Consider the following 26,243-nt stretch of genomic DNA (forward strand, 5'->3'; position numbering starts at 1 on the left):
GGCCAACTACTCCAGCATCTTTGCCAAGAAAACCCCTAAATGGGGTCACAAAGAGTTGGACAAGACTGAAATGACTCAACAACAGGAAAAAACCGAATAGATGGATGGATCATAAATAGATACATAAAGTGTGACTTTTTAGTACATATTTTTAAGATATATATAGGATGCTCTGCCACTAGGTTGAACCATCCTTTCTAATTCAGTATGTATAAATCAAAGGCAATATAAATGAGCTAAGCATCAAAAAAGTCATCAGGTTAGTCTGTAGCAATAGCAATCATACACACATATATGTATGTATGTATGTAAGTATATGTATATGTGTGTATTTATGAAGAGATTAGAATTCTTCTATACATACATATATATGTATATATATTCTACTTTTGAAGACTTACGTATATACTTAATGAATGTTCCTGCCTCTTTCTGGAATTTCCTATTGCTAAATATAGCCTTCTCATTTATTTTAAATTTGTACATGTCCTAGAATTCTATCACTTTGTGAGGAAAAGTCTGATTATATCTCAATTGCATATTAACAATAACTTCAGAGTCCTATGCACACCAAAAATGTTTATTCCTGCATTTTTTTTGTAGATGCAATGAACTGGGAACAAGTAGATAGTCATTGATCAGAGAATGTCCAAACAAAGTGTGGTACATTATTATAAGGGAATTTACTGTGCCATGGAAGCATAAAAAGACTGATGCAAAGAACAAGGAAAGCAACATATGCAATGACTACATATCTGATGGATGCATGACACATTTTAAAGTTTAATCTACATTGTTACTATTTTTCTCCATCAGTTACTTAAGCTTAGACAATCAAGAAAATAGTAAATTGTGCCCTGATTTATGGCATTTGCCAATTTCCAAGGTGTAAATGTTCACATTGAAAATTTAACAATCAGCTCTCATAAGCAAGTTTGAGCTGACTTCAGCACATCCTTGCTCCTAACTCTCTGTGTCATACTTAACCCTTATAGTCTCCCATCTACTGAGCCAATCAGTCATTCTTTCTCTCACCCTGAAAACATACACCTTCTCACTCATTTACCCAATTGCTTTTTGGGAGTATTTGGAATGCATTTCTTTGTCTCTCTCTCTCTGTCTCTCTCTCTCTCTGTCTCTCTCTCTCTCTCTGTCTCTCTCTCTCTCTCTCTCTCTCTCTCTCTCTCTCTCTCTCTCTCTCTCTCTCTCTCAATGGAAAGTAATTTGTGCCTTTCTCTCTGTGTCTCTGTCTCTCTCACAGAGAGATAGACAGAGAGACAGAGAGACAGAGAGACAGAGAGAGAGATCCATGGACATTTGTGTTGCCATATAATTAAGTGCACAGATAAGTGCATGTGGTTGGTTGTGCAAAATGTTGGCTAAGGTACATATGTGCAGATGATTATGATTTTATATGTATATATATGTATATATATGTATATATATATATATATGTAGTGATGAGTGAATGAATGAAATAGAATATATGAAGTGTTAAAGAGTGCAAAACAGACATTCCCTGACACAAAAAGCTCATGTTCTAATAGGAATATACAATGCATAGAGACACGTGGTGGCAAGGGAAGGGTAAAGTCACAGAGATAGTGTATGAAGCTATAGGGCAATCAAATTGTGCAGCCTTTCCAGAAGCCAAAGCCATGTATTAATTTGATTACTGTTCTCAGAACAGAAAGTAGAAAAGGAGGCAGGAGGAGAAGAGGCGTATCTTTGGCAGCATGGCAGGAAGAAGACATATTTGAGTGGCTGGTCCTGGTGAAATGTAGTGAACTCTTACCAATCAGCAGGGATATGCATGCACTCTATTAGTGGTTTTCAATCAAAGTGTGTGGAATAGGCACATGAAAGATGAGGAAAAACGAGCAGGATGAGCTATGTGCAAACAGTGGATAGCTACTTGTTTTGATTTCAAATGACCATCCAAAAGAACTTTAGGCATAGTGTGTACATTTATGTATGCATATACTGAGAGTAGAACTTCATAATAGTTCATGACGATAGTTTTGAATATACCACACATCCACCACAACAACTGTATGCAATAAAAGCTTGTTACATGATGACTGGTAGGGGCAGCTAGGTGGCGCAGTGGATAGAGCACCGGCCCTGGAGTCAGGAGGACTTGAGTTCAAAACCGGCCTCAGACCAAACACTTGACACGTACTAGCTGGGTATACACACAGATATATACATATACATACATATATACATACATATATATATACACATATACATACATATATATATACACACACACACACACACACACACACACACACACACACACACACATATATACACACATACATACACACACGATTACTGGCCTACATGGTAGTGGTTGTTCCATCTCCCAACACCATAAAATTATGGATGATATCAACATTACCCAATTAATGCCTATGCTATTTAGAGTAAGTTTGCTTACAATGAATATATCACCTTAATATTCCTAACTTGAAGAAATTCATAAGAATTTACAAACTACTTTCTAGCTTTAAACATTCCTGTTTCTCTTTCCCCTACTCCAAGTACAGTCTTATATTTAAACCTAGATAATCTATTGACTTATTCTTTAGGGATCCTTCCTATTCCAATTTATATCTTATTTGTTAACAATTCTAACAAAAGATGTGGAGAGGAAAGAAGGGGTTGAAAAATGTTACTGGTTTTAGCTATTTTCAAAGTTCAGTAGGAAAGGCAACCAAAATTAAATTCTAAAATGAGACTTAGGGGTTATTTATGTGTATCATGTACATGTATCGTCTCTTTCAGTTTAAACAAATATTTATCAGTATATTCAGCATCCAAGGCATTTTGGATCGAGTTTACATCCTCTTATTTCAAATCTAGTGCTCTTTGTGAGGCACTGAGACCCAGCTTATGGACTTGTAAGAGATACATGAGTAGGTAGTGTCCAGAGTCACAGCACTGTGACACAAATTTTAGGGAATAAAAAATGAGTATCCTAACCCCTACCTGTATACATACATACATACATACATATATACATACATACATACATACATACATACATACATAGATATAGATATAGATAGATAGATAGATAGATAGATAGATAGATAGATAGATAGATAGATATACACTACATATGTACTTGTACAGAAGTAGGAATAGAGACTAGACCTATGATGTCACTGGTACAGGGAACGGGGGGAGGGAGATGAAAGCAAACATCTGTTAAGCAACTACTATATGCCAGGCACTGTGCTAAGCAGCTTACAAATATTAGCTCATTTTGATACTCACAGCCCTGTGAGGTAGGTGCTATTGCTGTTATTCAGTCATTTTCAATTGTATCCAACTCTTTGTGACCCTATTGGTGGTTTTCTTGGCAAAGATACTGGAGTAGTTTGCCATTTCTTTCTCCAGTTCATTATACAGATGAGGAAACTGAGGCAAACAGGGCTAAATGACTTGCCCAGGATCACACAGCTAGTAAGTGTCTACAATCCACCTTGAACTCAGGTCTTCCTGAGTCTAGGACCAGTGCTCTATCCACTACAACACCTAGCTGCCACACTATTAGGTGATGGAATTCCTATTAATATAAGTGGGCACATTTTCTACAATTTATAGTCTTAGAGAGCTGCCCAGGGCACTGAGAGGTTAAGAAATTTGCCCAGAGTCACACAGCCAATATGCAACAGAGGCAGAATCTGAATCTGGGTCTTCCTAGATCTGAAGTCAATTCTGTCTATTCTGCCATAATCCCTTTTATATATACATAGGGATATGCATGTGTCTATATATGCCCATAATGATAATAATTATAATTTCTGACATATTTTATAATAATTTCTACTTTATGGCCAATTCTAAATAGCTCCTACAACTTTAGGTTTTTATCCCCCAATCTAACAGTCACGTGGTCCACAAAACACTCAAAGCCTCCAAGCTTGCTAGTCAGAGGAATCCTTGTTAATGAAGCCTTATATGAACCAAGGAATTCTTTTTGGACCCTGTTGGATTTCAGATCATGACTCTTTAATTTTTCTGTATTACTAATATTACCATGGTAAATGGGGTTTTCCTGGAGCACTCTCACCTATGAGGAGGGCTTGATTTTGTTTTACTTCATTGTAACTTCCACTGAAGACCTACCCTGATGCCTAATTACCACCTTGGAAGCAGAGTTCTCCAAGTTTTGCTTTACCCAGACAATGGTAGGTAGCTCCCATATGGCCAGAATGACTTCACCTTCCAGGCCAAACCACTAGCTTGGCTAAATTTCAAGAGGCCCACACCAGGAGGCTGACTCTAGTAAGCCTTAACATTTGTAGATGGAAGGGCTGTGACCAGCATAGTCAGAAAGAATTTACACACAAAAGGAATCACAGATCTTTGAAATAGTATACAAAGTCAGCTTCTGTTTAAAAATGGAGTGTTGCTGGGTGTGCAATGATAATATTTTAAAAGATTGTATCTAAGCTAAAGAACTACACTTATAATATTGCTTTACAAATATATACATAGCTGTCATTTGAAATTCAACTTCCCAAAACCACTGAGATGTTATCAAGGTGAAATGAAACTTTACTAATAATAACAATAATAATGAATTCACTAATAATAAAAAGAAGCTTTGGGAATTTACATATAACTTGGCAGACAAATTTTTTAAAATATTCTCTTCTATTTTCCAGTCAACAAACTATCACTTAATTGGTGTCAGATATTTTTATTCCATAAATTAAACTTACCTTGACATGAATGGCTTGAATAAAGATAACTTTCTCCCACTGAAAATGCATAGCTTTGTATACATGTTAGAATAACTTCAAAGACTGTATTAGTACTTCAATTATTCAATATGGGGGGAAAACTCCTTTTATTCTTTAGATTTGGTCCTCTAGGCAGCATTTTCCATTAAGTTTTGTAGATTCTGACTTTCCTGAACTAACTCGAATTTATCACTCAAATTTATTGAGTGCTCCTGGGTCTTTTTAAATAATAAACTTTAATGCAACCTGATCTCAGAGCTTGTCACATAAACTTGATTGCATTTACTGTCGAGCAAAAACTATTTACTATCAGAGTTAGGTAGAATACATTGAAGTCAAAAGCTTTCATCCAACAAAGAATAAAGAAAGTTCTGCTACATCTAAAACATCTTCCTGGAATCTGCTTGCAAGATTATCGGTCTTGCAACAAATCATTAAGTAGGTAAAGGTTCCGATAAAATAACCTGGGCACTTTGATTTAGGCTGATACTCTACACTCATATGTACCATGACTAAATCTTAACACCTTCTCACTCTGGATTCCATGACAATAGAAGCAACAAATACAACCTGCTGTGTTTTATAAAACATTCCAATACTTTACTGAATCTCATAGGTATGGGCATTCACTCCACCAGTGAAGATTTCAGCCCATCCACACTTTCTCATGTTGTAGCCTGATTCTTGTCCAAGACATCCTACAAATCCTTCACAGAATAGCCACCCTAAACCTTGATTAGCCCATCTCTTTTCCAGGCACAAATGTAACTTATGGCACTTCTGTCACTAATAATATGTTTCAACCTACTTTCACCTACCACTATCCATTGTCTTTTGGGACATAAGAAATGGTGATTCTTCAAATTTGAAGTGTTCCATGATTAAGATCATATAGCATGAGATCATGTACATTCATTCATCAAATACTTTTTTATTATCTACTATATGCAGGGCACTATGTGGTAAGAGATTCAAAGACCCAAATGAGATAGCACTTGCCCTCCAAGAAGCTACACCTTATTGTTTATATAGATAGTCCTTGGTGGTAGGGAGCATCTTAGAATCATCAAAAGCACCATATATTTCCCAAATACATCCCAGTCCACTCTCTTCCTAATGAATTCTAAGTTGAAGTAATTGTCCATATACAATTTCTGTCCAAGATGTATGTACTCATGTTGTAACTTGACGGGCAATCAAATTGACATCAAATGCAATCTATTAACCAATTGTATGCCATCATCATCCTCCTAACAATAACAGTAATAATAGCTGGCATTTACATAATGCTTTAAGGTTTCCAAGCACTGTACATTTTATTTCATTTGATTCTTACAACAACCCATAAGGCATTATTCCCCCCATTTTACAGATGAAGAAACTGAGACTGACAGTTTAAGTGATTTATCCAGAGTCATGCAGCTAATGAGTTTGAGGCAGTATTTTAATTCAGTTCTTCCTGACTCTAATTCCAGCACTCTTGCCTCTGTACCACCTATCTTCATATATATATATATATAGTCTTTATCTCTTTAGTTTTCACCTACTTGCTTCATCTACTTGCAACACCAATATCTTCTGAGTGTCCATAGGTCTCATTGAAAAGACCATGTGGTATTCTAGGATTCAGAGCAACTGAAAGGATGTCATCCACAAATGGGGAAGCATTAAGAGAAATTTACCATTTATGGGGAAACTTCTCCTTCCTCTCACTTGTATGCAGCTTTGCCAGATTGATTTTTTTGACTAAGCAAAAGAATCCATTTTTGCCTCGTTTCTTACCTAGCCTTAATCATTGAATGGTTGTTGCCTTAGACAAACTAAAGGGGAAGGCTTTAGCGTAAAAAGGCCAAGGTCTCTCACTACATCTGGAGCCATCTCCATTCCTCCTGGTCTATATCTCGCCACTGGACTCAGATGGCTCTGGAGGAAAAATTGAGGCTGGTGACTTTGCACAGGCCTGCCTCACTTAAACCCAATTCATTTGCAAGTCAAGACATCATCTTCCTGATGTCATTGATTCTCTTCTAGAATAAAGGACAAACAACAACAATAACAAGGAGACCCTGCATGACTGGTGAAAACTGTTCCCTGTTTAATGCATCACTTGATGGTGATGATAAAGAAATCTTTGGAGGAAGTGACCCAGAGTGGTATCTATCAAGGAATCCTGAAGGAGCTTAGCATATGCCTAGAGGATTCCTTGAGGAAACAGAGCCTTTGAGGCTGTTTTGTTCTCCAAGTTAAATTTGGGGGGAGAGAGATATAAGTAATCAATAATGAATATTTCAAGAAAAGCAGCACAATCCTGCATCTATTACTTCTCTGCACCATCTATAGGAATATGGAGACCTAAGTTATTGTAGAAATTGTCTGAGAACAGCTGTCCATTCCCTTCTCACATTTTTACCATGTACGGTATACACAGGGTACGCTTGTAGACTATTCCCGCAAAGTTTTCTGGAAGTGAGAAAGTAGGTAATATACTGAGGAGAAAAACCAACCATCAAGTTCTTTGACTTCTTTCACAATTCAAACATTGACAAATAGTAAGGAATTACAATTACCACCATAAACTATATAGATTGCTGCCTACCACAAAGCAAGCATTCTAGAAGAGATCTTTTATTGAAAATAGAAAGGGAAGAGAGAGAGGGAAGAAAAGGAGAGCGAAGAAAAGGGAGAGAGAGGAAGGAGAGAAGAAGAGAAGCAGAGAAAAGGAAGAGGAAGGGAGGTGGGTATCTGTGCTATGGAAGTAATAGCCTAGTTTCCACACATATATTACTGGTAAGACATTTTAGAGATATAGTCCATAAGAGAGAGAAGAGGACAGCATGAATTACTGAGGAGCTAAAATTGGTAAACAAATTAGTTGCCTAAACTTCACTAAAATATACCTGTTTTTGACTTTGTGTTTCTCAGAGGAAAATGAAATTGCTAAGCAATTTTCTTATATATTCGAAGTTAGAATTCCAAGTGTCTATAACAAATAGATTGTCTGCCTTTTGACATTGTAGTACCGTCCCCTTGTGGTGAAACTACAGCTTTGCAGTCATCACCGTAGACAAATACTGTTTCAAATTGCAAAGGCCCTTTGATAATATATAAGTTTGAGTTCTTTACATTGGAGATTAGGTCTTGAAGCACAGAAAGTTGAATTAATTTGTCCTGAATCAAGCAACTGGCAAGTAGCAGATCTGAGACCTGAGCCCAGGTCTTTTGATTCCATACCTTGCTTGCCCTCTTTCTACCACACCCACATGACTGCCTTTGTTTTGTTTTTGTCAGGCTATTATTTATCACAATAGATTATTAGTACTTCAAAAAAGACATGTAGGAACTAAAACTCTAGATAATTTAATGGATCATCAGATTATTTTCCCTTTTTTGCAGGATTTCCCCTCTCATTGCCATTCTTTTCTCCCCCAGAAGATTTGCCAACATTCCTAATGGGGAGGTCAATATAGCCATAGCCTTCTTTCATGTTCCACTTGGCTATCATACAATCAGTACATATCTTCCCTTCCATACAGGTACTTTTCTGTAACCACATAAATAACTCCAGGGAGCGTTCTCAAACATGTGAAAAAAGGGAAGACAACTGTATTTACAAAAATTTGGGTGAGCCTGCCATCCACTGTGATATCTACGTTTTCATTAGTTCAATACTTACCTGTAGGGTTTGATTCCTTAAAACAGTGCAGAGAGAGTACATCTACGCATGCATGCATACAGACATATACATGTGTACACATATATATATAAACCATTCTTATTAATTTATTTTTACTAATTTTTTGACAAAATGGTTGTATTCCCACTGAAATTTAATGAACTGAGATTGCATTTGTTATTGTTATATATAAATAAGAGGGGGAAGCAAAAGGTCTACTAAATTATTGCAAGGAAGGATGTATCCTTGTACGAATATAGCATTTTTAGGCATCTGTCTTGAGAATAGGGTGTGCTACTTGGAAAAAGCATCTTGAGAGAATTAGACAAATAAAGTCTTGGTATAGAATTCCTCCAAATGGAAATTACATGGATTAGGTCTAAAGTGAGGTTACCTCTAAGTCTGGGTTTCTTAATTTAGGGTCCATGAACTTCCTTTCTTAAAGTACATTTAAATAACTATTTTTCAACATTATTGGTTTCCTTTGTAATTTTATTTTTTATTTTCTGCATCTAAAATATTACTCTGAGATATCCATAGGCTTCAAGAGCCTTCCAAAGGGATCTATGATATAAATAAGATTAAGAATTCCTGCCCTAGAGTAACATAAGGAAACTATTTCATGGAGGATAAGAAAAGTTATGAAGTGAAGGCAAATATCACAACTGGGGAAGTCCAAAAAACACAGGCAATACTATGAAGATGGCTGCAGAGCCATAAACATGAAAAGCTAAAAGCAGACTTTGTGCCCAGGAGAAAGGAAAGACTGAGTCAGGGCATTTCTTTAATCTTAGCTCAGGGGACATTGATGGCTCAGGTTCTGAGGAGCTACAAGAGGAGCACCTCCTACAGCCTGAACCTGGCTCAGAGCAAATGACTTTATTTCCCCACCACCCATGAAAGCTGATGTATACAGGTACCAGCTGTGCTCTTTACAGTGTAGCTTTCTTCAAGTCATTTCCAACTCTTGGGGCCTTAGTTTTCTTATCTGAAAAATGAAGGGGTTGGACTAGATGATCTCTAAGGAACCTCCCAGCTTGAAATCTCAAGATTTCTAAGAACAAGGTGGGAAGGTGGTAGAAAGCAAGGGTGAAATAGAAAAGGTCAGTAGGGTGACCCAAAAGACTACGTTACAGATGGTAATGGCCTGCATGAAGAGGAGAGGCCTATGAAACAGAGAGGGCTTAGAAGAGACTTAAATAAACTGAATAATATAGGATCTCTTTCTTAAGATCCTCCAGTCTCACTGCTATCCCATCTCTCCCCCAAAACAGTCCTCATGACATTTTCCCCACTTCCATCCCATCTTCTTATCACTCACTCTCTCCCGAGGCCCCATCCCCCACCAGAATTCTTGGCTGTGCCCAGTTGCCTTAATATCTGTATATAGTTTTCATTTTTTTTCTTAAAATGAGATAAATCCTCCTTCTGCACATTGTATGTCCAAAGATCTTCTATTGGCAACTGCATGTAACTTTGTCTTTTTCTCAATGTCTAAGTGAGAAAAGAAAATGGTAGTGGGATGGGGAAGGCTTAGGAAGAAATTATATACTCCCATTTCCAGGTATTAGTAATAAAAACACTTATAAGCACTCCAAAATGGGTGCTTTTTGCAGAAACAGGAAGGTAAGGAATAAACAATGAATAAACTATGTTCTACAGTGTTCCTTGAAGGAGAAAGGGCCAAAATGGAGACAATAGGTGAAGTGGAAAGGGAAGCAGGCTAGCCAATCCCTTGGGCTAGTGGGAGAAAGGAAAGGGTTGGAAGGATGGAAGAGGAGGACAACAATATGCCTAGGGACAGACAAAGGTCTCCAGGTATTTAAAACCTGAAGGAAGCCCTGGAGCACCAGAAAGTCTTATCCTTGAAACCTTGGCACTCCTCTCCTTCTTCTTCTCTTGCTTCCCTCAGTTCCTGTCAAGACACAATTTCCTTATGTCTTGCTTCTTTCTTCCGTAAAACGGGTCTAAAATACTCCCAGATCTACATTCTGTGAGCCTATACTCCTCACCTAGTAGTATGCTGATAAATATTTTACAACCGGCTCTATAAATCAAGCGTGGATTTGCGGCATTTGCCAATTTCTAAGGTGTAATTGCTCACACTGAAAATTGAATAATTGGCTCTTGGAAGTCATTTGACTTGGGCTCCAGCAAACCCTGCATTCTCCCCATGTCTACTCCTACTTTGTTGCATGCACATCTCCACCTCCCTAGAGATACTACTTAAGTCACAGCAGTAGTTAGAAACTCTGGAGTCCCTCTTTCCTCTGTACCTAGATTTTTTTTTTTGGTGCCCCATATTGCCATTCTGAATACATTTTCCATAGAAATGGAATTCTGAATCCATAGAAGCACTACTCTGGTTAGTAATTAAGTTCTAGAGCAGTAAATTTTACCATATTTTTGGTGTATTACAGATTACATGAGCTTTTGTGGATTGTCCTGTAAAACAAATGACCACAGGCAATAATTGATTCTATGGAGAATTGTACTCTGAGTTCCAAACTGCCAACTTATTCTAAATGAATTTCTAAAAATACAATACATTCTTAAGTGGAGGACTGAATATACCAGAAATAACATTCCCTAAACACTTTCTAGGAATACCACATTAAGGAAAGTAGTTTACTCTTTTAAAAAAATAGTGGTAGAAGTAGCCAAAACTCAGGGTTGGACTAACTGCTAAGACACATTTTCAGAGACTTTCTCCAAGAAATGGGCTTTTTTTTCCTAGTTTGCCTTTTCATCTTTCTTCTTTCTATTTAGCAACACTGTCTCACATCCAGACTCCTCCTCCTAAGTGTAGAGAGAATAAGATGATGGGTGAGTGAGAGGGTAGGGACCCACTGACCCTCACTGAGTACTGCCAAAAATTTGGAATTTGAGGAAGACAGAAAAGCCAGGTAGAGCATTTGACTCTGCACTTGAGCCAGAAGATAGCCTAAGAAGATATAAAAGGTCAAGGCCATGCCAAGAACTCAGCCCTGATGTCTTTGGCCACTGTTTCTCAACTTACTTGTCTTGAAATGTTGATGCATCAAATCAACATGCCCAGGTAAGCTGCAGTAAACCAGCAGGCTGGGAGTCTTCCTCATACAGTCACAGGATCTCTGGATAGAAAGAACAAGAAACCTCCCCCACCCCAACACACACACAATATTGCCAACAAATGGTCAGTAATACAGCTTTTGTTTTAAAGGCCTACCTTGTGATGGGGAGCCCAGTACCTGACATTCTAATCTGAGGTAGCTCTAATTGTTAGGAAATTCTTTACATTGAAATCTCTGAAGTTTCCAATCACTGGTACCAGTTTTGCCTCGCAGACCCAAGTTATTGTTGTTAAGTCATGACCAACCCTTAATGATCCCATGGACCACAGCATGCTAATGCTACCCATGGGGTTTTCTTGGCAAAGATACTGGTGTGATTTGCCATTTCCTTCTCCAGTGGATTAAGGCAAACAGAGGTTAAGTGACTTGCCCAGGGTCACACAGCTAGTAAATGTCTGAGGCCAGATTTGAACTCAGGTCTTCCTGGCTCCAGGCCCAATGCTATATCCACTGAGCCATCTTGCTGCCTTTAGACGCAAGTAGAACAAGCCTAATCCCTCTTCCATATGGCTGCCTTTCCAATATTTTAAGACTATTGCAAATCTCTGCTCCCTACCTTCCACCCCCAAGACTTCTCCAGGTTAAACATCCTGAGTTCTTTCACATGGCTGTAAGGTCACTCAGCATTCTGTTTCTCTGTTCTGAACCTTCTGAACCTCTCTGGAGGTTCTTCAACTAGCCTGCTTCCTACAATATAGTACCCCAAACTGAACACAATGCTTCAGCTATGGTCAATATAGCAGGATACAATGAAACTATTATGTCCTTTACTTTGCATCTATGTATCTCTCAATGAAGCCCAAGATTGCATTGACTTTTCGGTCGATGGAACAACAGTTGAATTTACATTTCATTAAAACTACAAGATCTTCACCATGTGAACTGTCTAGCCATAATTTATCCATCTTGTAACTTATGAGATTGTTCTTGAATCCAAATATGGAATTAATGTTTATCACTAATAGATTTGATCTTATTTTTTTTCCAACCCATTGTTCCAGATCACCAAAACCTACAGTTTAAAAAAAAAATACCTGGATCCTGGCGGTAGTGTCCAAAAGGTTAGCTATCCCGCCCAGCTTTGTGATCCTCTATAAATAAGACAAAGCATCCTCTCTGTGCTTTCCTCCCATACAGTTGTGAATATTTTCAACGATCAAGTAGCTCCCTCTGCTGGCCGTCTTCTGTTTCTGAATTTAACAGTGCAGCCACAAATAGAAGGACTCTACTGATCAGAACAAAAAAGCAGGACTACACGTCACCATAACTCTACAGTGTGTAAGTTTGGCACGTTCCTCACATTCCAGCCTTCCCTTTATGCTGGGGTTCCTTCCTCTTTATGGCTTCCCACTCTTTTAGGAGCCCTGTCTGTTTTCACAAGCAAAACCTGTTCTCAAAAGCTATTCTGATGTTCCCTGGTATTTCAGTTTTAAGTCTCCTCTCAAGTTTTGTAATGAAAGTCTTTGTCTCCTACTAAAGTAATTTCTGGCACCTGAGTGAAGGCAGGGGAGAATGGGGTCCTCCCCAGCTGAGCTGCAATAAAGGTCTAACACAAGGATCAAAGATGTAAACTTCAAAGGCCACGTAGTCCAGACTCCTCATATTACAGATGAGGAAACTGAGGCCCAAAGAAGCTAAATGACTGCTCTAAGTCACATGTATATGAATGGATGGATGAGCATAGGAATGAATGAATCAAAAAAAACACATTTGTTAAGTACTTGCTATGTACAAAGGGCTGGAGATACAAATAGGAAAGCAAGGTAGTCCCTGATCTCAAGATCTTATTCTAAAGGGGCAGACAACATATACAGGTTTCAGTTTCAAGTCAGATGAAAAAGAAAAAAAAAGAAAAGTAATAAGTGTTAGAGATAAGATCTGAACCCAGATCCTCTCACTTCAAACCCAGTGCCCTTTCTACTGTACCACATAGAAAATACTTGAAATATACATCTCCTCTGCCAAGAATTCTATGCCATTAGGAAGAGTTGGACAACATTAGGTTCTCTATTTAGACACAATATTAGTTAGTGATGAAGCTGCTTCCCAGACCACCTAAGTATAAGTCAGGAAAGTATAGGTCCCTGTGTAAGTCAGGAAATGCTACACTGCTCCCCTGGTATATATGGAGCCCAGACGGTGGAAGATGGGTTGATTCAAGGATCTATTGATGTCAAATTTATTCCTCTTCAGCACATCGTGGAAAATTTAGGATCATGTCACAAAATGGAAAAAAAATATTTTGAAGCTAGGAGCGCATTGTGCCAAGGGTAAGTATATCATTTGTTCTTTGGCTGTCCTTGTTCACTTTCAAGTAATCAATCTCCTTTTCTTATGTGGAGAGAGGAAGGGAGAAACAGGAGAGAGAGATGAGGGGAGAGAGACAGAGAGAGAGGGAAAGAGAGGGAGAGACAGAAACAGAGAGAGACAGACGGAGAATGAGTCAACAATGATTATCAGAATTCTCCTGCATCTCCCAAAGGTGGTGAGGTCTCAATTCTTGGGGAACACAGCATGATAGGAAGTAAGGAATTTTGATGGAGAAGACTCCTGAGGAGGTATCATAGAAATGCTAAAAAGGAGAAAAAAGATAGAATTGATTTTTCTGGTGAGAAACTTTTAAATGCACAAAAACATGTGGGGGCATCTGGATTGCTTTTAATCATTTTCTTTTCTGTAAAATATTTGATCTGCCCATTAAAAAAAAACTTGATTCTAAAATAAATAAATTGAACCCTTACCTGGTGACTGCTGGTTTCAGATACTTTAACGTCCAAGGATCCTGCCAGGACGGCATACCAGTTTGTTCCAATATCACCTTGGCGAAATACTGAAAAGAAGTAGCATAAACAAACTAAGAATAAGTTGATTTCATTACTTGGTGAATTTGTTTATAGATTATTACAAATATGGGGGGAAATGTACCTTTATTTTTAGTTTTAAAAAGACCATTTTAACTTTTTTAATATTCCTGTCTCTAATCCATTTCTCCAAGTTTGCAATATGCTGACCTACTCCTTATGCATAAATAGATCTTTTTGAATTCCTGTGAAAGCTAGCTTATCCCACATTCTATCAAAGAGTATTCTTGGGCAATGGCTTCAAAACCACAGAATGATAGTAATTTATGTTTGTTATGATGGACAATGTGATCCTTGAGGATTTTCTAAAGAAAGATTGAATTATATTCAAAATGGTTTTCATCTTAAGTGTATTTCAATTCTTTGAAGTGATAATCATTTCACTTCTCTAAGCCTCGTTTTTCTCACCTGTGAAATGGAGATAACACTTTTAGTACTTTACCTCACAAGATTGTTTTGAGGCTCAAATGAGACAATACATATATAGCACTTTGTAAACCTTAAATAAAACATAATCAAAATGCCAATTAAGTATTAACTCCCCAAAATTGAGCATGTTAAAGTATTTACCCCACACATACAAAAACAAGAAAACTAACAGAATATAATTGAATCTACCTATTTTTAGCATAACAAATAGCACACGTTTATGTCATGTTCTAACTTTTACAAAGCACTTTCCAGCAGCTCTGCGCAAGAGACACAGTACCAATATTATAAATTTTAATCTTACAGATGAGAAAACTGAGGTCCAAAGAGGTTGTGTTTTCCCCAAATTCACACACCTAGTATTTGAGGCTAGAATCAAACCCAGATCTCCTGACTCCAAGTTCAGGGTTCTTTCTACCATACTCATGCTACCATGCATTTAAAGCAACATTCATTCATTCATATAACAATGATTTATTAAGAAGCACCTACTATGTGCAACATACTACACTAGACTATGGGGCATAGAAAAATAAATAAGACACAATTCTTGCCTTCAGAAAGTTGATAATCTAGTAATATACTCTCCAGACCTGCATCTCTCCTCATATGCTGTCCAATAAATTATCCTACTGAAACAGCCAAATATACTCTCCTCGTGAAAAAAAAAATACTGTTGTACTCACAGTCATTCATTTGTTCATTGTTATGTAGTTAATAGGCTAGCTTAACAAAAGACTACATAAGGAGCTTCTTATTTTTGAACCTCATTCTCTCTTTCACTTGAGATGTCTTAGAAATTAGGGTTAGACAATAGAAACCCCACCGTCTACACCTATTTAAGACAATATTTCTGAACTATTTCAAAGAATAGTACCGGTGTGGGGGACGGGGTGAAATGCCTGGTTCAAAAATCCTCTACAAATAAAAGTATCTTTTAAAATAGCTATTCCAGATAAGGAGGTGGGAAGAAGTTGATCTTTTATATTCAGTTCATAGTTTCTGGCAGAGAAGATAATGACAATCACATAACAATTCCATAGAAAAATAAATTCTCTTTTTAGTTCATAAGCCAAAGTTTCTGGATGGCATGACTAATGTGTAGGCAATTGTATAGAAGACATATGCCATTATTCCCATTTTGTAGATTTTAAAACTGAGATTCAGAGAGGTTAAATTGGATTATACAACTATTCAGTGTTTAAAGGAGATTTGAACCTAACCCTTCTGGTTCTAAGTCTAGTACTCTTCCTCTATGGATAGCAAGAGAAGGAAAAGTTCATAATATAATCTATTCATTTTTCAGAAGCAAAATCTCTTCATGTGTCTCAAATTTGCTTGACTGTAACAGGATAAATAAATTTAAGATATTTTTATTGATAAACTATATAGTCAACATTCATTTCCATCAAATGTACCATTACGTTACTGTTTAGTGTGGGAAGGGCTAGTCAGACTTTTGTGTAAATGTTAAACAAAAAGGAAAAAAGTGATTAAAAAAACCTCTCTTCAAAAAAAAAACAAGAAAACAAAAAAACCTCTCTTCAAGGCTGGCCTATTCCCTTTTATTGGTTGCCATTGTTAGCAATTAAGCCTTCTTTTTAAAAGGCCTTTTATAGGGAAATTCTCAGAAAATATCACAATAGTTCATCTTCATCCCACCTGTCTACAGTAGATTGACATACTTTCAATTTTCTAAAAAGAGAAAAAGACTGAGTAATTGAGCACTTCCTCTCCTAAATCACCATCATGTCACATGCAAAAAAAAAAACTAGATCCAAGTGATCACTATCAGACATTGTCTCCGTTTATATTCACCAAGTCCAATTTTATACCTATTCTTTTAGATGACTTCATCTCATACTGGCTATAATTTTTCTGTCCCCCCCCCAAAAAACCTTTTCTCATCTACAGTCTCATTTTATTTTCATAACAGGCCTACAAAGTACATCGAACAGCTATTTGTTGTTCTTGTCTTATTGAGAGGGAAACTACACTATGAGGTTGAGTGCCTTACCTAAAGTCATTCAGCTAATTGTTACTTGAACTGAGATTAGAACATATACCAAAATTGAGATTCTTGCCATGAAACTTCCAATGATCTCACCCATTCTTCACCTTACTGGTGGCATCAGTACCTATGAGGGTTTGATTGGGAGCCTTTCCTTTAAGGTTCTCTAAAGGTTGCAAACAGGTTTGGTTTTTTTTATACCAATGCCCAGTAAAGTAAAAAAAAATAATAATCTTTTGGAAACTAATTTATAATCAAATATATACCATCTAATTAAGCCCTGAAATTAATTTGACTCATAAGAATCACTGGCATTTTAATGAGTGTGTATCTGTCATGGACTTAGCCAAGAAAGGTCCACAATTTCATGAGTCATCATGGATACAGATTATTATGGATTCAAAGAATCATTAGTTCTAAAGTTGGAAGGAACATCAGTGGTTCTCTAGTCCAACCCTTTCATTATACAGATGAGGAAACTGAGGTCCATCCAGGAAAGTTAAATGATTTTTCCAAGGTCATATAGGTCATAAGCATCAAAGGGATGGTTTGAAGTCATGTACTACTCTGACTCCAGAACTAATATTCTTTCTATTATATTTGGACCTAAATTGCAAATCAAGGCTTGCTCAACTCAACAGTCATTTAATGGGATCCCATTTCCTTCAAGAGAATCATTTTCAAAATGGCAGCAACAAACTTATTTTGCTGATATTTGTCCAATGAGCCATACTTATGTAAGGGTTGAGTTGAAACCACCTAACCCCATTTAGGTGAAAACATGTCTCAGTAAATCAATAAATCCAAAAACCTTGGACTAAGTAAATGCACAAAGTCTTTGAAAGCCATTAGATGAAGTGAAATTATATAAGACAAGAAGTCTAATCCAATTGGATAGGAGGTTTCATTGCATCCTCTGGGTCCTGCATATAAGCATTGAGTTAGGTAGAATGAGGAAGAATTACAGAAATTCAAGTGTGTGGCTTTCCAGCACACCTTTAAGACACAACAGTAGGACTGAGCTGTAGCAGAAAGAAGAGATAATGAAGATTATACACATAGAATAAAAAACACCTTCAAGCAGAAGATCCAAGCTGGGGGAAGTCCCAAGAAATGGAGACTTCTTTCTTCAGTTTCCTTTCCTGGTGCCTGTCTATTCATAGACACTATAATATAATCTATATTTCATTACCCAAACATTTCCAGTAAATTTCAATCCCCCCAAAAGCCAGGAGTTAACTAGAAGATACATATAAATGTAAAGTTAGGCAGAGATATCAATCTTTGTCTAAACATTAAGAATTTTTCTAACTGGGGGCTTGGCATAATTGCAACTAAACTCATAGCTGTTTGTCTAAAACATATTCTTAAAGCCAAAGAGGAGGGAACCACATGGACTTTAGGTGTCATTATATTTCTCCTTAGGTTTAAAATTATCTTATTATTGTATTTCACTTGGAAGTATGAAAATCCACCCTGGGAGAATGAGAAGCCCATGAAAGAGAACATTCTAATGTTCTAGATGGAGCTATTGAGTAAAGATGTGGCACTGTAATTACCTGACAATATTTAGTATAACCAATCAAAGCATTTTTAAAGGAATTTACTAAATTGAGCATCCTACACACTTACTATTACTTAACTAATACTTAGAGTTTATGATCTATTGGAATATTGGAAGAGCACCATTAATTTTATAGTCCAAAGCTGTTAAATCCTCAAGATATTGACCACCTCTGGATCTTAAGTGTTCCTTCATACACCTGTGTCTCATCTGCTCCATACAGAAGATTTTAAGGGACCCCTTTTTGAGTCAAATAAAAGAAAAAAATATGAACACAAAACTATTTCTCTTGTTCTTTCTATTATGTCTGTAAGAGCCAATGCTTTTTGGTGTTGGAATTCTGGCAGTGGAATAAAGTAGCAAACCTATTTCTTTTTCATTTTATGGAGCAGGGTAGTGATAATACAATATTTGTTATTAACATCAGTCTTGGAGGCATAAATTAATTATAAAGAAACAAGAGAAAATTCACTCCAAAGCTGTTTTTAAAAAAAGTCAAATTTACTAGTACAAATGGTTGACATGGATCTATGGGGCCATGGGCTTCGCCTGTATTAAGATTGTCCCATATAATCATGTTAGAAAATTGGGACGAAAAGGGATTCAGCAGCCATAAGACAGACGCCTATGAGACAGGGAGAAAGAGATGGCATGAGCCTTAGGCTGGCACATGCTTATATCTCCTAAGCCACTCAACATGAGTATGAAAGCAATACAAAAATTTCTAAATAAAAACATACATACATACACACACAGTCCAGTCCTTTCCATCTACCAAAATAAATTACTTTTAAAAATCTGTCTGTCACTCATCATTAAATGTTCATTTATAAAGGTTTGGCAGTCTTTCCAGTTCTAAATCTATGATATCATGATCTTATAAGCCATCAAGTGGAGGCAGCTAGGTGGCATAGTAGATAGAGTACTGTGCCTGGAGTCAAGAAGACCTGAGTTCAGATTTGACCTCAGACATTTACTAGCTGTGTGACCCCGGGCAGGTAAGTCACTTAACCTCGGTCTGCTCTGGTTTTCTCAATTGTAAAGTGGGGACAGTAATAGCACTTATTTTGCAAAGTTGTTGTGTGAATGAAATAAGATCATGTCTGTAAAGAGCTTAACACAATGCCTAGTACATAGTTGTTGTTCAATCACTTTCAGTCATCATTGACTCTTTGTGACTCCTTTTGAGGTTTTCTTGGCAAAGATACTGGAATGGTTTGTCATTTCCTGCTCCAGTTCATTTTTCAGATGAGGAAACCAAGGCAAACAGGGTAAAGTGACTTGCCCAGGGTCACACAGCTATTAAGTGTCTGGGCCAGACCTGAACTCAGGAAGATGAATTTTTCTAACTCCAGGCCCAATAATCTATCCACTGCACCACCTTGCTGCCCTGGCACCTAGTAGGTGCTTAATAAATAATTGTTCCCAACCCTTAAATTTTAAAGGACAACCACGTAGAGAACCATATTTAGACAAAAATATTTTCTAGTCTGTACAATCCTACTGAAATGGGTTTGTTCTAAAGCTTAGGATCTTGTTGGATAGTCAGTGAGGTTCCTGGAGAGAAGGCACCAGCTCTTAGGAGTAGACTGACCACTGCTTCACTTTCTGATGCCATTGTTGGCTTTTCAAAAGAAATGACAGCAATGTGTACTTCTATTCCTTCCATCACATTCATCTCATTGACAATGTTCTTGGCACTATCTTCTGTCTCACTGCTTTCTACTACTGGAAGTTTCCATTAAACTCAATTCCTCAACTAGAGAAGGGAGTCCTTGGGAAACTCATTATTCCCTTAAATACAGTTGTGAGTGAATCTGCTGCTGTTGAGAAAGCCATCAGAAGACCCAACAGGGTGAAGACAATGAGGTCATGGTGCAGAGTAGGATAATTAGAATAGTCAGACAATGAAGAGAAGAGGTTTCTCTGTGCCCTTGTTTCTTTTCAAGGGAATCTAAGACTGTTCCACTACCTTTTGGTGAAAATGTTTGTCAAATTAATGCCTAGTAATTAACCATTGTACTTCCTTTATTCACTCTTTTACTTTAAGATTTTACCATAGCCATAGAGATTTTTTTTGTTTAATTCTGAATTTTCATTGAAATTAAATGGTAGATTTTTTTCCCTTAGTAAGGGGCACAAAAATTACTTTAGTTATTCCTAATGGCTCTGCCCTACCAATACAATGAAGTCTAATCTTTTTCATTTCATTTCTAATCTATTCTATAATGCAAAAATTATTGGTAGGAAATAAAATTTACTTAAATGCTCTGGAAAGTTCTATAGCAAAAAGAAAATGTAAAAAAGTGAATTTGAAGATAAACATTAAACATGTTTCCAAAAATTCAATTCTCTTTCTCTCTCTTTTTATTTATTTGTTTGTTTGTTCAATTTTCAGTTCTGAGGTATCTCCCTCTCTCCTCCCCACTCCCCAACCCCGCCATCCCAGACTACAGAAGGCCAACATTTGACACAGATCTGTAGGTGAAACCATACAATATATATATTCATATATCAGTTCTTTCTCTGGAAGTGGATAGCATCTTCCTTAATAGATCCTTTGTAGTTGATTTGAATATATTCATATTACTCAGAATAGCTCAGATATTCACAGTTATTCTTCAAACAATATTGCTGTTACTGTGTACAATGTTCTCCTGGTTCTGCTCACTTCACTCAGCATCAGTTCATGCAAGTCTTTCCATGTTTTCCTAAAATCAATCTGCTCATCATTTACAGTACAGTGGTATTCCATCACAATCATATACCACAACTTGTTCAGCCATTCCCCAACTGATTGGAATCCCTTCAATTTCCAATACTTTTTTTCAGCACAAAGACAGCCGCTGTAAATAGTTTAGAACATATAGGTTCTTTTCCTCTGTGTCTCAAAGGGTAGACATAGTTTTATAGCTCTTCGGACATAATTTCAGATTGGTCTTTCTAAAATGGTTGTACTGGTTCACAACTCCACTAACAGTGCATCACTGTCTCAATTTTTCTACATCCCCTCCAACATTTGTCATTTTCTCCTTCTATCACTTTAGCCAATTTGATAGGTGTGAGATGGTATCTGAAAGTTGTTTCAATTTTCATTTTTGTAATCAATGATGATTTAGAGCATTTTTTTCATATGACTATACATAGCTTTGACTTCTTTATCTAAAAATTACCTGTTCATATCCTTTGACAATTTATCATTTGAGGAATGATTCATATTCTTATGAATCTGACAAAGTTCTCTATATATTTGAGATATTTGACCTTTATTCAAAGCTATCTATAAATTGTTTTCTAAATTTTCTGCTTTCCTTCTAATCTTGATTAAATTGGTTTTATTTATACAAAACCTTTTTAATTTAATGTAATCAAAATTATCTATTTTACATATCACAATGCTATGTATTTCCTATTTATTCATAAATTCTTCTCCTATCTATAAATCTGGTAAATATGTTCTATAGGTATATGTTCCATGTTCTTCTAATTTACTTATGATATCTCTTTTTATTTCTAGGTCATATATCAATTTTGACCTTATCTTTGTAAATGGTGAGATATGGGTCTATACCTAATTTCTGCAAGATTGCTTTCTAGTTTTCCCAACAATTTTTGTCAGATAGTGAATCTTATCCCCAAAGCTTAAATCTTCACATTTATCAAACACAAGGTTACTATAATTATTTACTATTGTGTACTGTATGTTTACTTCATTCTACTATTCCCCTTTTCTATTTCTTAGCCAATACCAGATAGTTTTGATAATTACTACCTTATAATAGAGTATAATGTCTGGTACTGCTAAACCTCTTTCTTTTAGATTTTTTTTTTATTAATTCCTTTTATATTCTTGACCTTTTGGTCTTCCAAATGAGTTTTGTTATTATTTTTTCTAACTTGATAAAATAATTCTTTGGTAATTTGATGGGGATAGCACTAAATAAGCACACTAGTTTAGGCCAAATTGTCATTTTTATTATGACAACTATGACCCACCCATGAACAATTAATCTTTTTCCAATTATTTAAATCTGGCTTTATTTGAATAAAAAATGTTTCATAATTATTTTCATACAGTTCCTGGGTTTGTCTTAGCAGGTACATTCCCAGGTACTTTATATTGTCTATGGTCATTTTTAATGAAATATCTCTTACTATCTCTTCTTACAGGGCTTTGTTGATGATTTATGCGGGTTTATTTTATATCCTGCTACTTTGCTAAAATTATTAATTATTTTAATTAGCTTTTTAGTTGAACCTCTAGGATTTTCCAAGTATACCTTTATATTATTTGCAAAAAGAGAGGATTTTATTACATCATTGACCATTATGATTCCTTCAATTTCTTTTTCTTCATTTATTGCTATTGCTAGCATTTGTAATACAAAATTGAATAATATCAGTGATAATGGGCATCCTTGTTTCACTCTTGATCTTACAGTGAAGGCTTCTGGCTTATACCCATTACAGCTAATGCTGATGGTTTAGATAGAGGCTTCTTATAATTTTAAGGAAAAATTCATTTATGCCTTTGTTTTCAGGTGTTTTTTAAAATAGGAATGAGTGTTGTATTTTATCAAAAGCTTCTTCTGAGTCTATTGATATAATCATGTGATTTTTGTTATTAATATAATCAATTATGTTAATAGGTTTCCTTATATTTAACTAGCCCTACGTTCCTAGTATAAATTCCATTTGGTCATGATATATAATCTTTTGATATATTGTTGTAATCTCCTAGCTAGTATTTTATTTAGGATTTTTGCATCAATATTCATTAGTGAAATTGGTCTATAATTTTCTTTGTTTCTGCTCTTTCTGATTTAGGTATCAACACATTATTTGTTTCTTAAAACGAGTTTCATGGGACATTTTCTTTGCCTATTATTCCAAATAATCTATTTCATATTCAAATTAGCTGCTCTTTAAATGTTCGGTAGAATTCACTTGTAAATCCATTTAGTCCTGATGCTTTTTTTCTTAGAAAGCTCATTTATGGCCTGTTCAGTATCTTTTTCTAAAACAGTTTTATTTAGATATTCTATTTCCTCTTTTGTTAATCTGGCCAGTTCATACTTTTTAAGTATTCTTCCATTTCACTTAAATTGTGAAATTTATTGTCAAAATAACTCCTAATAATTGCTTCAATTTCATCTTTGTTAGTTGTGCATTCATCCTTTTCATTTTTCACACTAATCATTTGGTTTTCTCTTTTTTTAAAATCATATTAACCAATGGTTTATCTATTTTATTGGTTTTTTTCATAAAACCAAGTTGTAGTTTTCTTTATTAATTCGGTGGTTTTCTTACATTCAATTTTGTTAATCTCACCTTTAATTTTTAGGATTTTCAATTTGGTGTTTAATTGGATATTTTTTATTTGTTCTTTTTCTAGTTTTTTCAAATGCATACCTAATTCATTGGTCTGCTCTTTCTTAATTTTATTGATGTAAGCATTTGGAGATAAGGATTTTTGTCTGATTACTGCTTTTGTTGCAACCCATAAGTTTTGTTATATTGCCTTATCATTATCATTCTCTTTAACAAAATTATTTATTGTTTTTATTGCCTGTTCTTTAACCCAATCATTCTTTGAGATTAAGTTATTTAGTCTCTAATTAATTTTTAATCTATGTTTCCATGGTCCTTTATTAAATGTAATGTCATTACATTATGATCTGCAAAGGATGCATTTAATATTTCTGCTTTTCTACATTTAGGTTTTCATGCTGTAATATATGGTTAATTTTTGTAAAGGTAACACATTCTGTTGAAAAAGGTATATTCCTTTCTATTCTTATTCAATTCTCTCCAAATATCTTTCATATCTAGTTTATCTGAGATTCCATTCATCTCCTTCACTTCTTTCTTATTTATTTTTTGGTTAGATTTATTTAATTCTGAAAAGGGAAGATTGAAGTCCCCCACTATTATAATCTTGCTATTTCCACCTATAATTAATTTACCTTTCCTTTAAAATTTTGGATGCTACAGCAGTTGGTACATATATGTTTAGTACTGATATTACTTCGTTATCTATGGTACCTTTGAACATAATGTAGTTTTCTTGTTTATCTCTTCTAATTAAATCCAGATTGTGATTGATGCCCCTGCTCTTTTTGCATCATCTGAAGCATAATAAATTCCCTCTAGCCCTTAATTTTTACCCTGTGTGTCTCTCATTTTTAAATGTGTTTCTTGTAAACAACATATTGTTGGGTTCTGGTTTTTTATCCATTCTGCTATCTGTTTCTGTTTTATGGGTGAGTTCATCCCATTCACATTCAAAGTTAAAACTACTATTTGTGTATTTCCCTCCATTGTATTTCCCCTCATTGTTTATCTTTCTCTTTCTTTTTACCCTATCCCTCTGCAGAAGTCTACCCACTTCCTCCCTAATCCACACACCCTTCTAAGAGTCTCTCCCTTATCCTATCTCCCTACCCTATTTTTCTTTAAGTTAAGAAGAGTTTTATACACTACTAGATGCATATCCTCTTTAACCCACTTCCAATGAAAATAAGGTTCTAACACTACCAGCCCTCCACCTCCTACTGCCCTCCACTGTAGCAGTTCTTCATTCATGACTCTTTTGTATGAGATAATTAGCTCCATTTTATCTCTCCCTACCAAATTTTATATTTTAAGATCATCTCATTATAATCAACCCAACCCCAAGCCTCCTATTTATGTATACTCTTTCAAACTACACTAGTAATGATAACATTCTTAAGAGTTACAAATAACATTTTCCTATATAAGAAGTAAACAATTTAACCTTATAAAATCCCTTATAATTAGTCTTTCATGTTACCCTTATGTTTCTCTTGATTGTTGTAGTTCAAAATGTCTGTTCAGCTCTGGTCTTTTCCTCAAGACTAGCTAAAAGTCCCTCAATTCATTAAATATCCTTTTTTTCCCTTAAGGGGTTGCACTCAGGTTTGCTGGGTAGTTATTCTTAGTTGCAAATCCAGCTCCTTTGCTCTTTGGAAAATCTTATTCCATGCTCTTTTGTCCTTTATGTAGACACTGCTAAATCTTGTGTTATCCTGACCATAACTCCACAATATTTAAATTGCCTCTTTCTAGTTGCTTGTAATATTTTCTCCTTGACCTGGGACCTTTGAAACTTAGTTATAATGTTTCTGTGAGTTTCTATTTTAAGATCTCTTTCAGGCAGTGATAAGTGGATTTTTTCAATTTCTGATTTACCCTCTAGTTCTAAAATTTAGGGCAATTTTCCTTAATTTCTTAAAGTGTAGGGTCTTGAATCTTTTTTCATCATAACTTTCAGGTAGTCCAACAAGTCTCTTATTATCTCTCCTTAATCTGTTTTCCAAGTTAGTTGTTTTTCTAATAAGATATTTCACATTCTCTTCCTATTTTTCATTCTTTTGATTTTTTTCTTGATGTCTTATGAAGTCATTAGCTTCCTCTTTCAATTCTAATTTTTAAGGAGTTATATTCTTCCATAAGTGTTTGGATTTCTTTTTCCTATTGCTTGACTTTCTTTTCATAACTTGCTTGATTTTCTTGTATTACTCTTATTTTTTCCCTATTTTTCCTCTACCTTTCATTTGATTTTTAAAATCCTTTTTAAGCTCTTAAAAGAATTTTGGGGAGGTTTGTGACCATTTTACATTTTTCTTCAAAGCTTTACAAGCAGCTGTTTTGACTTCATCAGCTTCTTCTGAGTCTGAACCCTGATCTTCTCTATCACCATAGTAACTATTTATGGTCAGGTTCTTTCTCTGTTGCTTACTCATTTTTTTTAACTAGCCTATTTTAAGGTCAGACTCTGCTCCTGGATTGTGGGGGATAATGTCTCG

The 26,243-nt window shown here is 35.7% G+C and overlaps 1 protein-coding gene across 4 annotated transcripts in view; it reads right to left on the reverse strand.

Moving 5' to 3' along the window:
* RAPGEF4 (Rap guanine nucleotide exchange factor 4) overlaps positions 1–26,243 on the reverse strand; it is a 351,123-nt gene that overhangs the window by 277,139 nt on the left and 47,741 nt on the right. For all 4 annotated transcript variants that reach the window (XM_020990978.2, XM_020990976.2, XM_020990975.2 and 1 more), the window contains exon 3: positions 14,291–14,379. In XM_020990978.2, coding sequence (XP_020846637.1) covers positions 14,291–14,379 — 89 coding nt within the window. The remainder of the gene's footprint in view (positions 1–14,290; positions 14,380–26,243) is intronic.

Source organism: Phascolarctos cinereus, unplaced genomic scaffold (genome assembly GCF_003287225.1).
Source record: "Phascolarctos cinereus isolate Bilbo 61053 unplaced genomic scaffold, phaCin_HiC Scaffold_726;HRSCAF=1367, whole genome shotgun sequence".
In the NCBI taxonomy this organism is placed as follows: Eukaryota; Metazoa; Chordata; class Mammalia; order Diprotodontia; family Phascolarctidae; genus Phascolarctos; species Phascolarctos cinereus.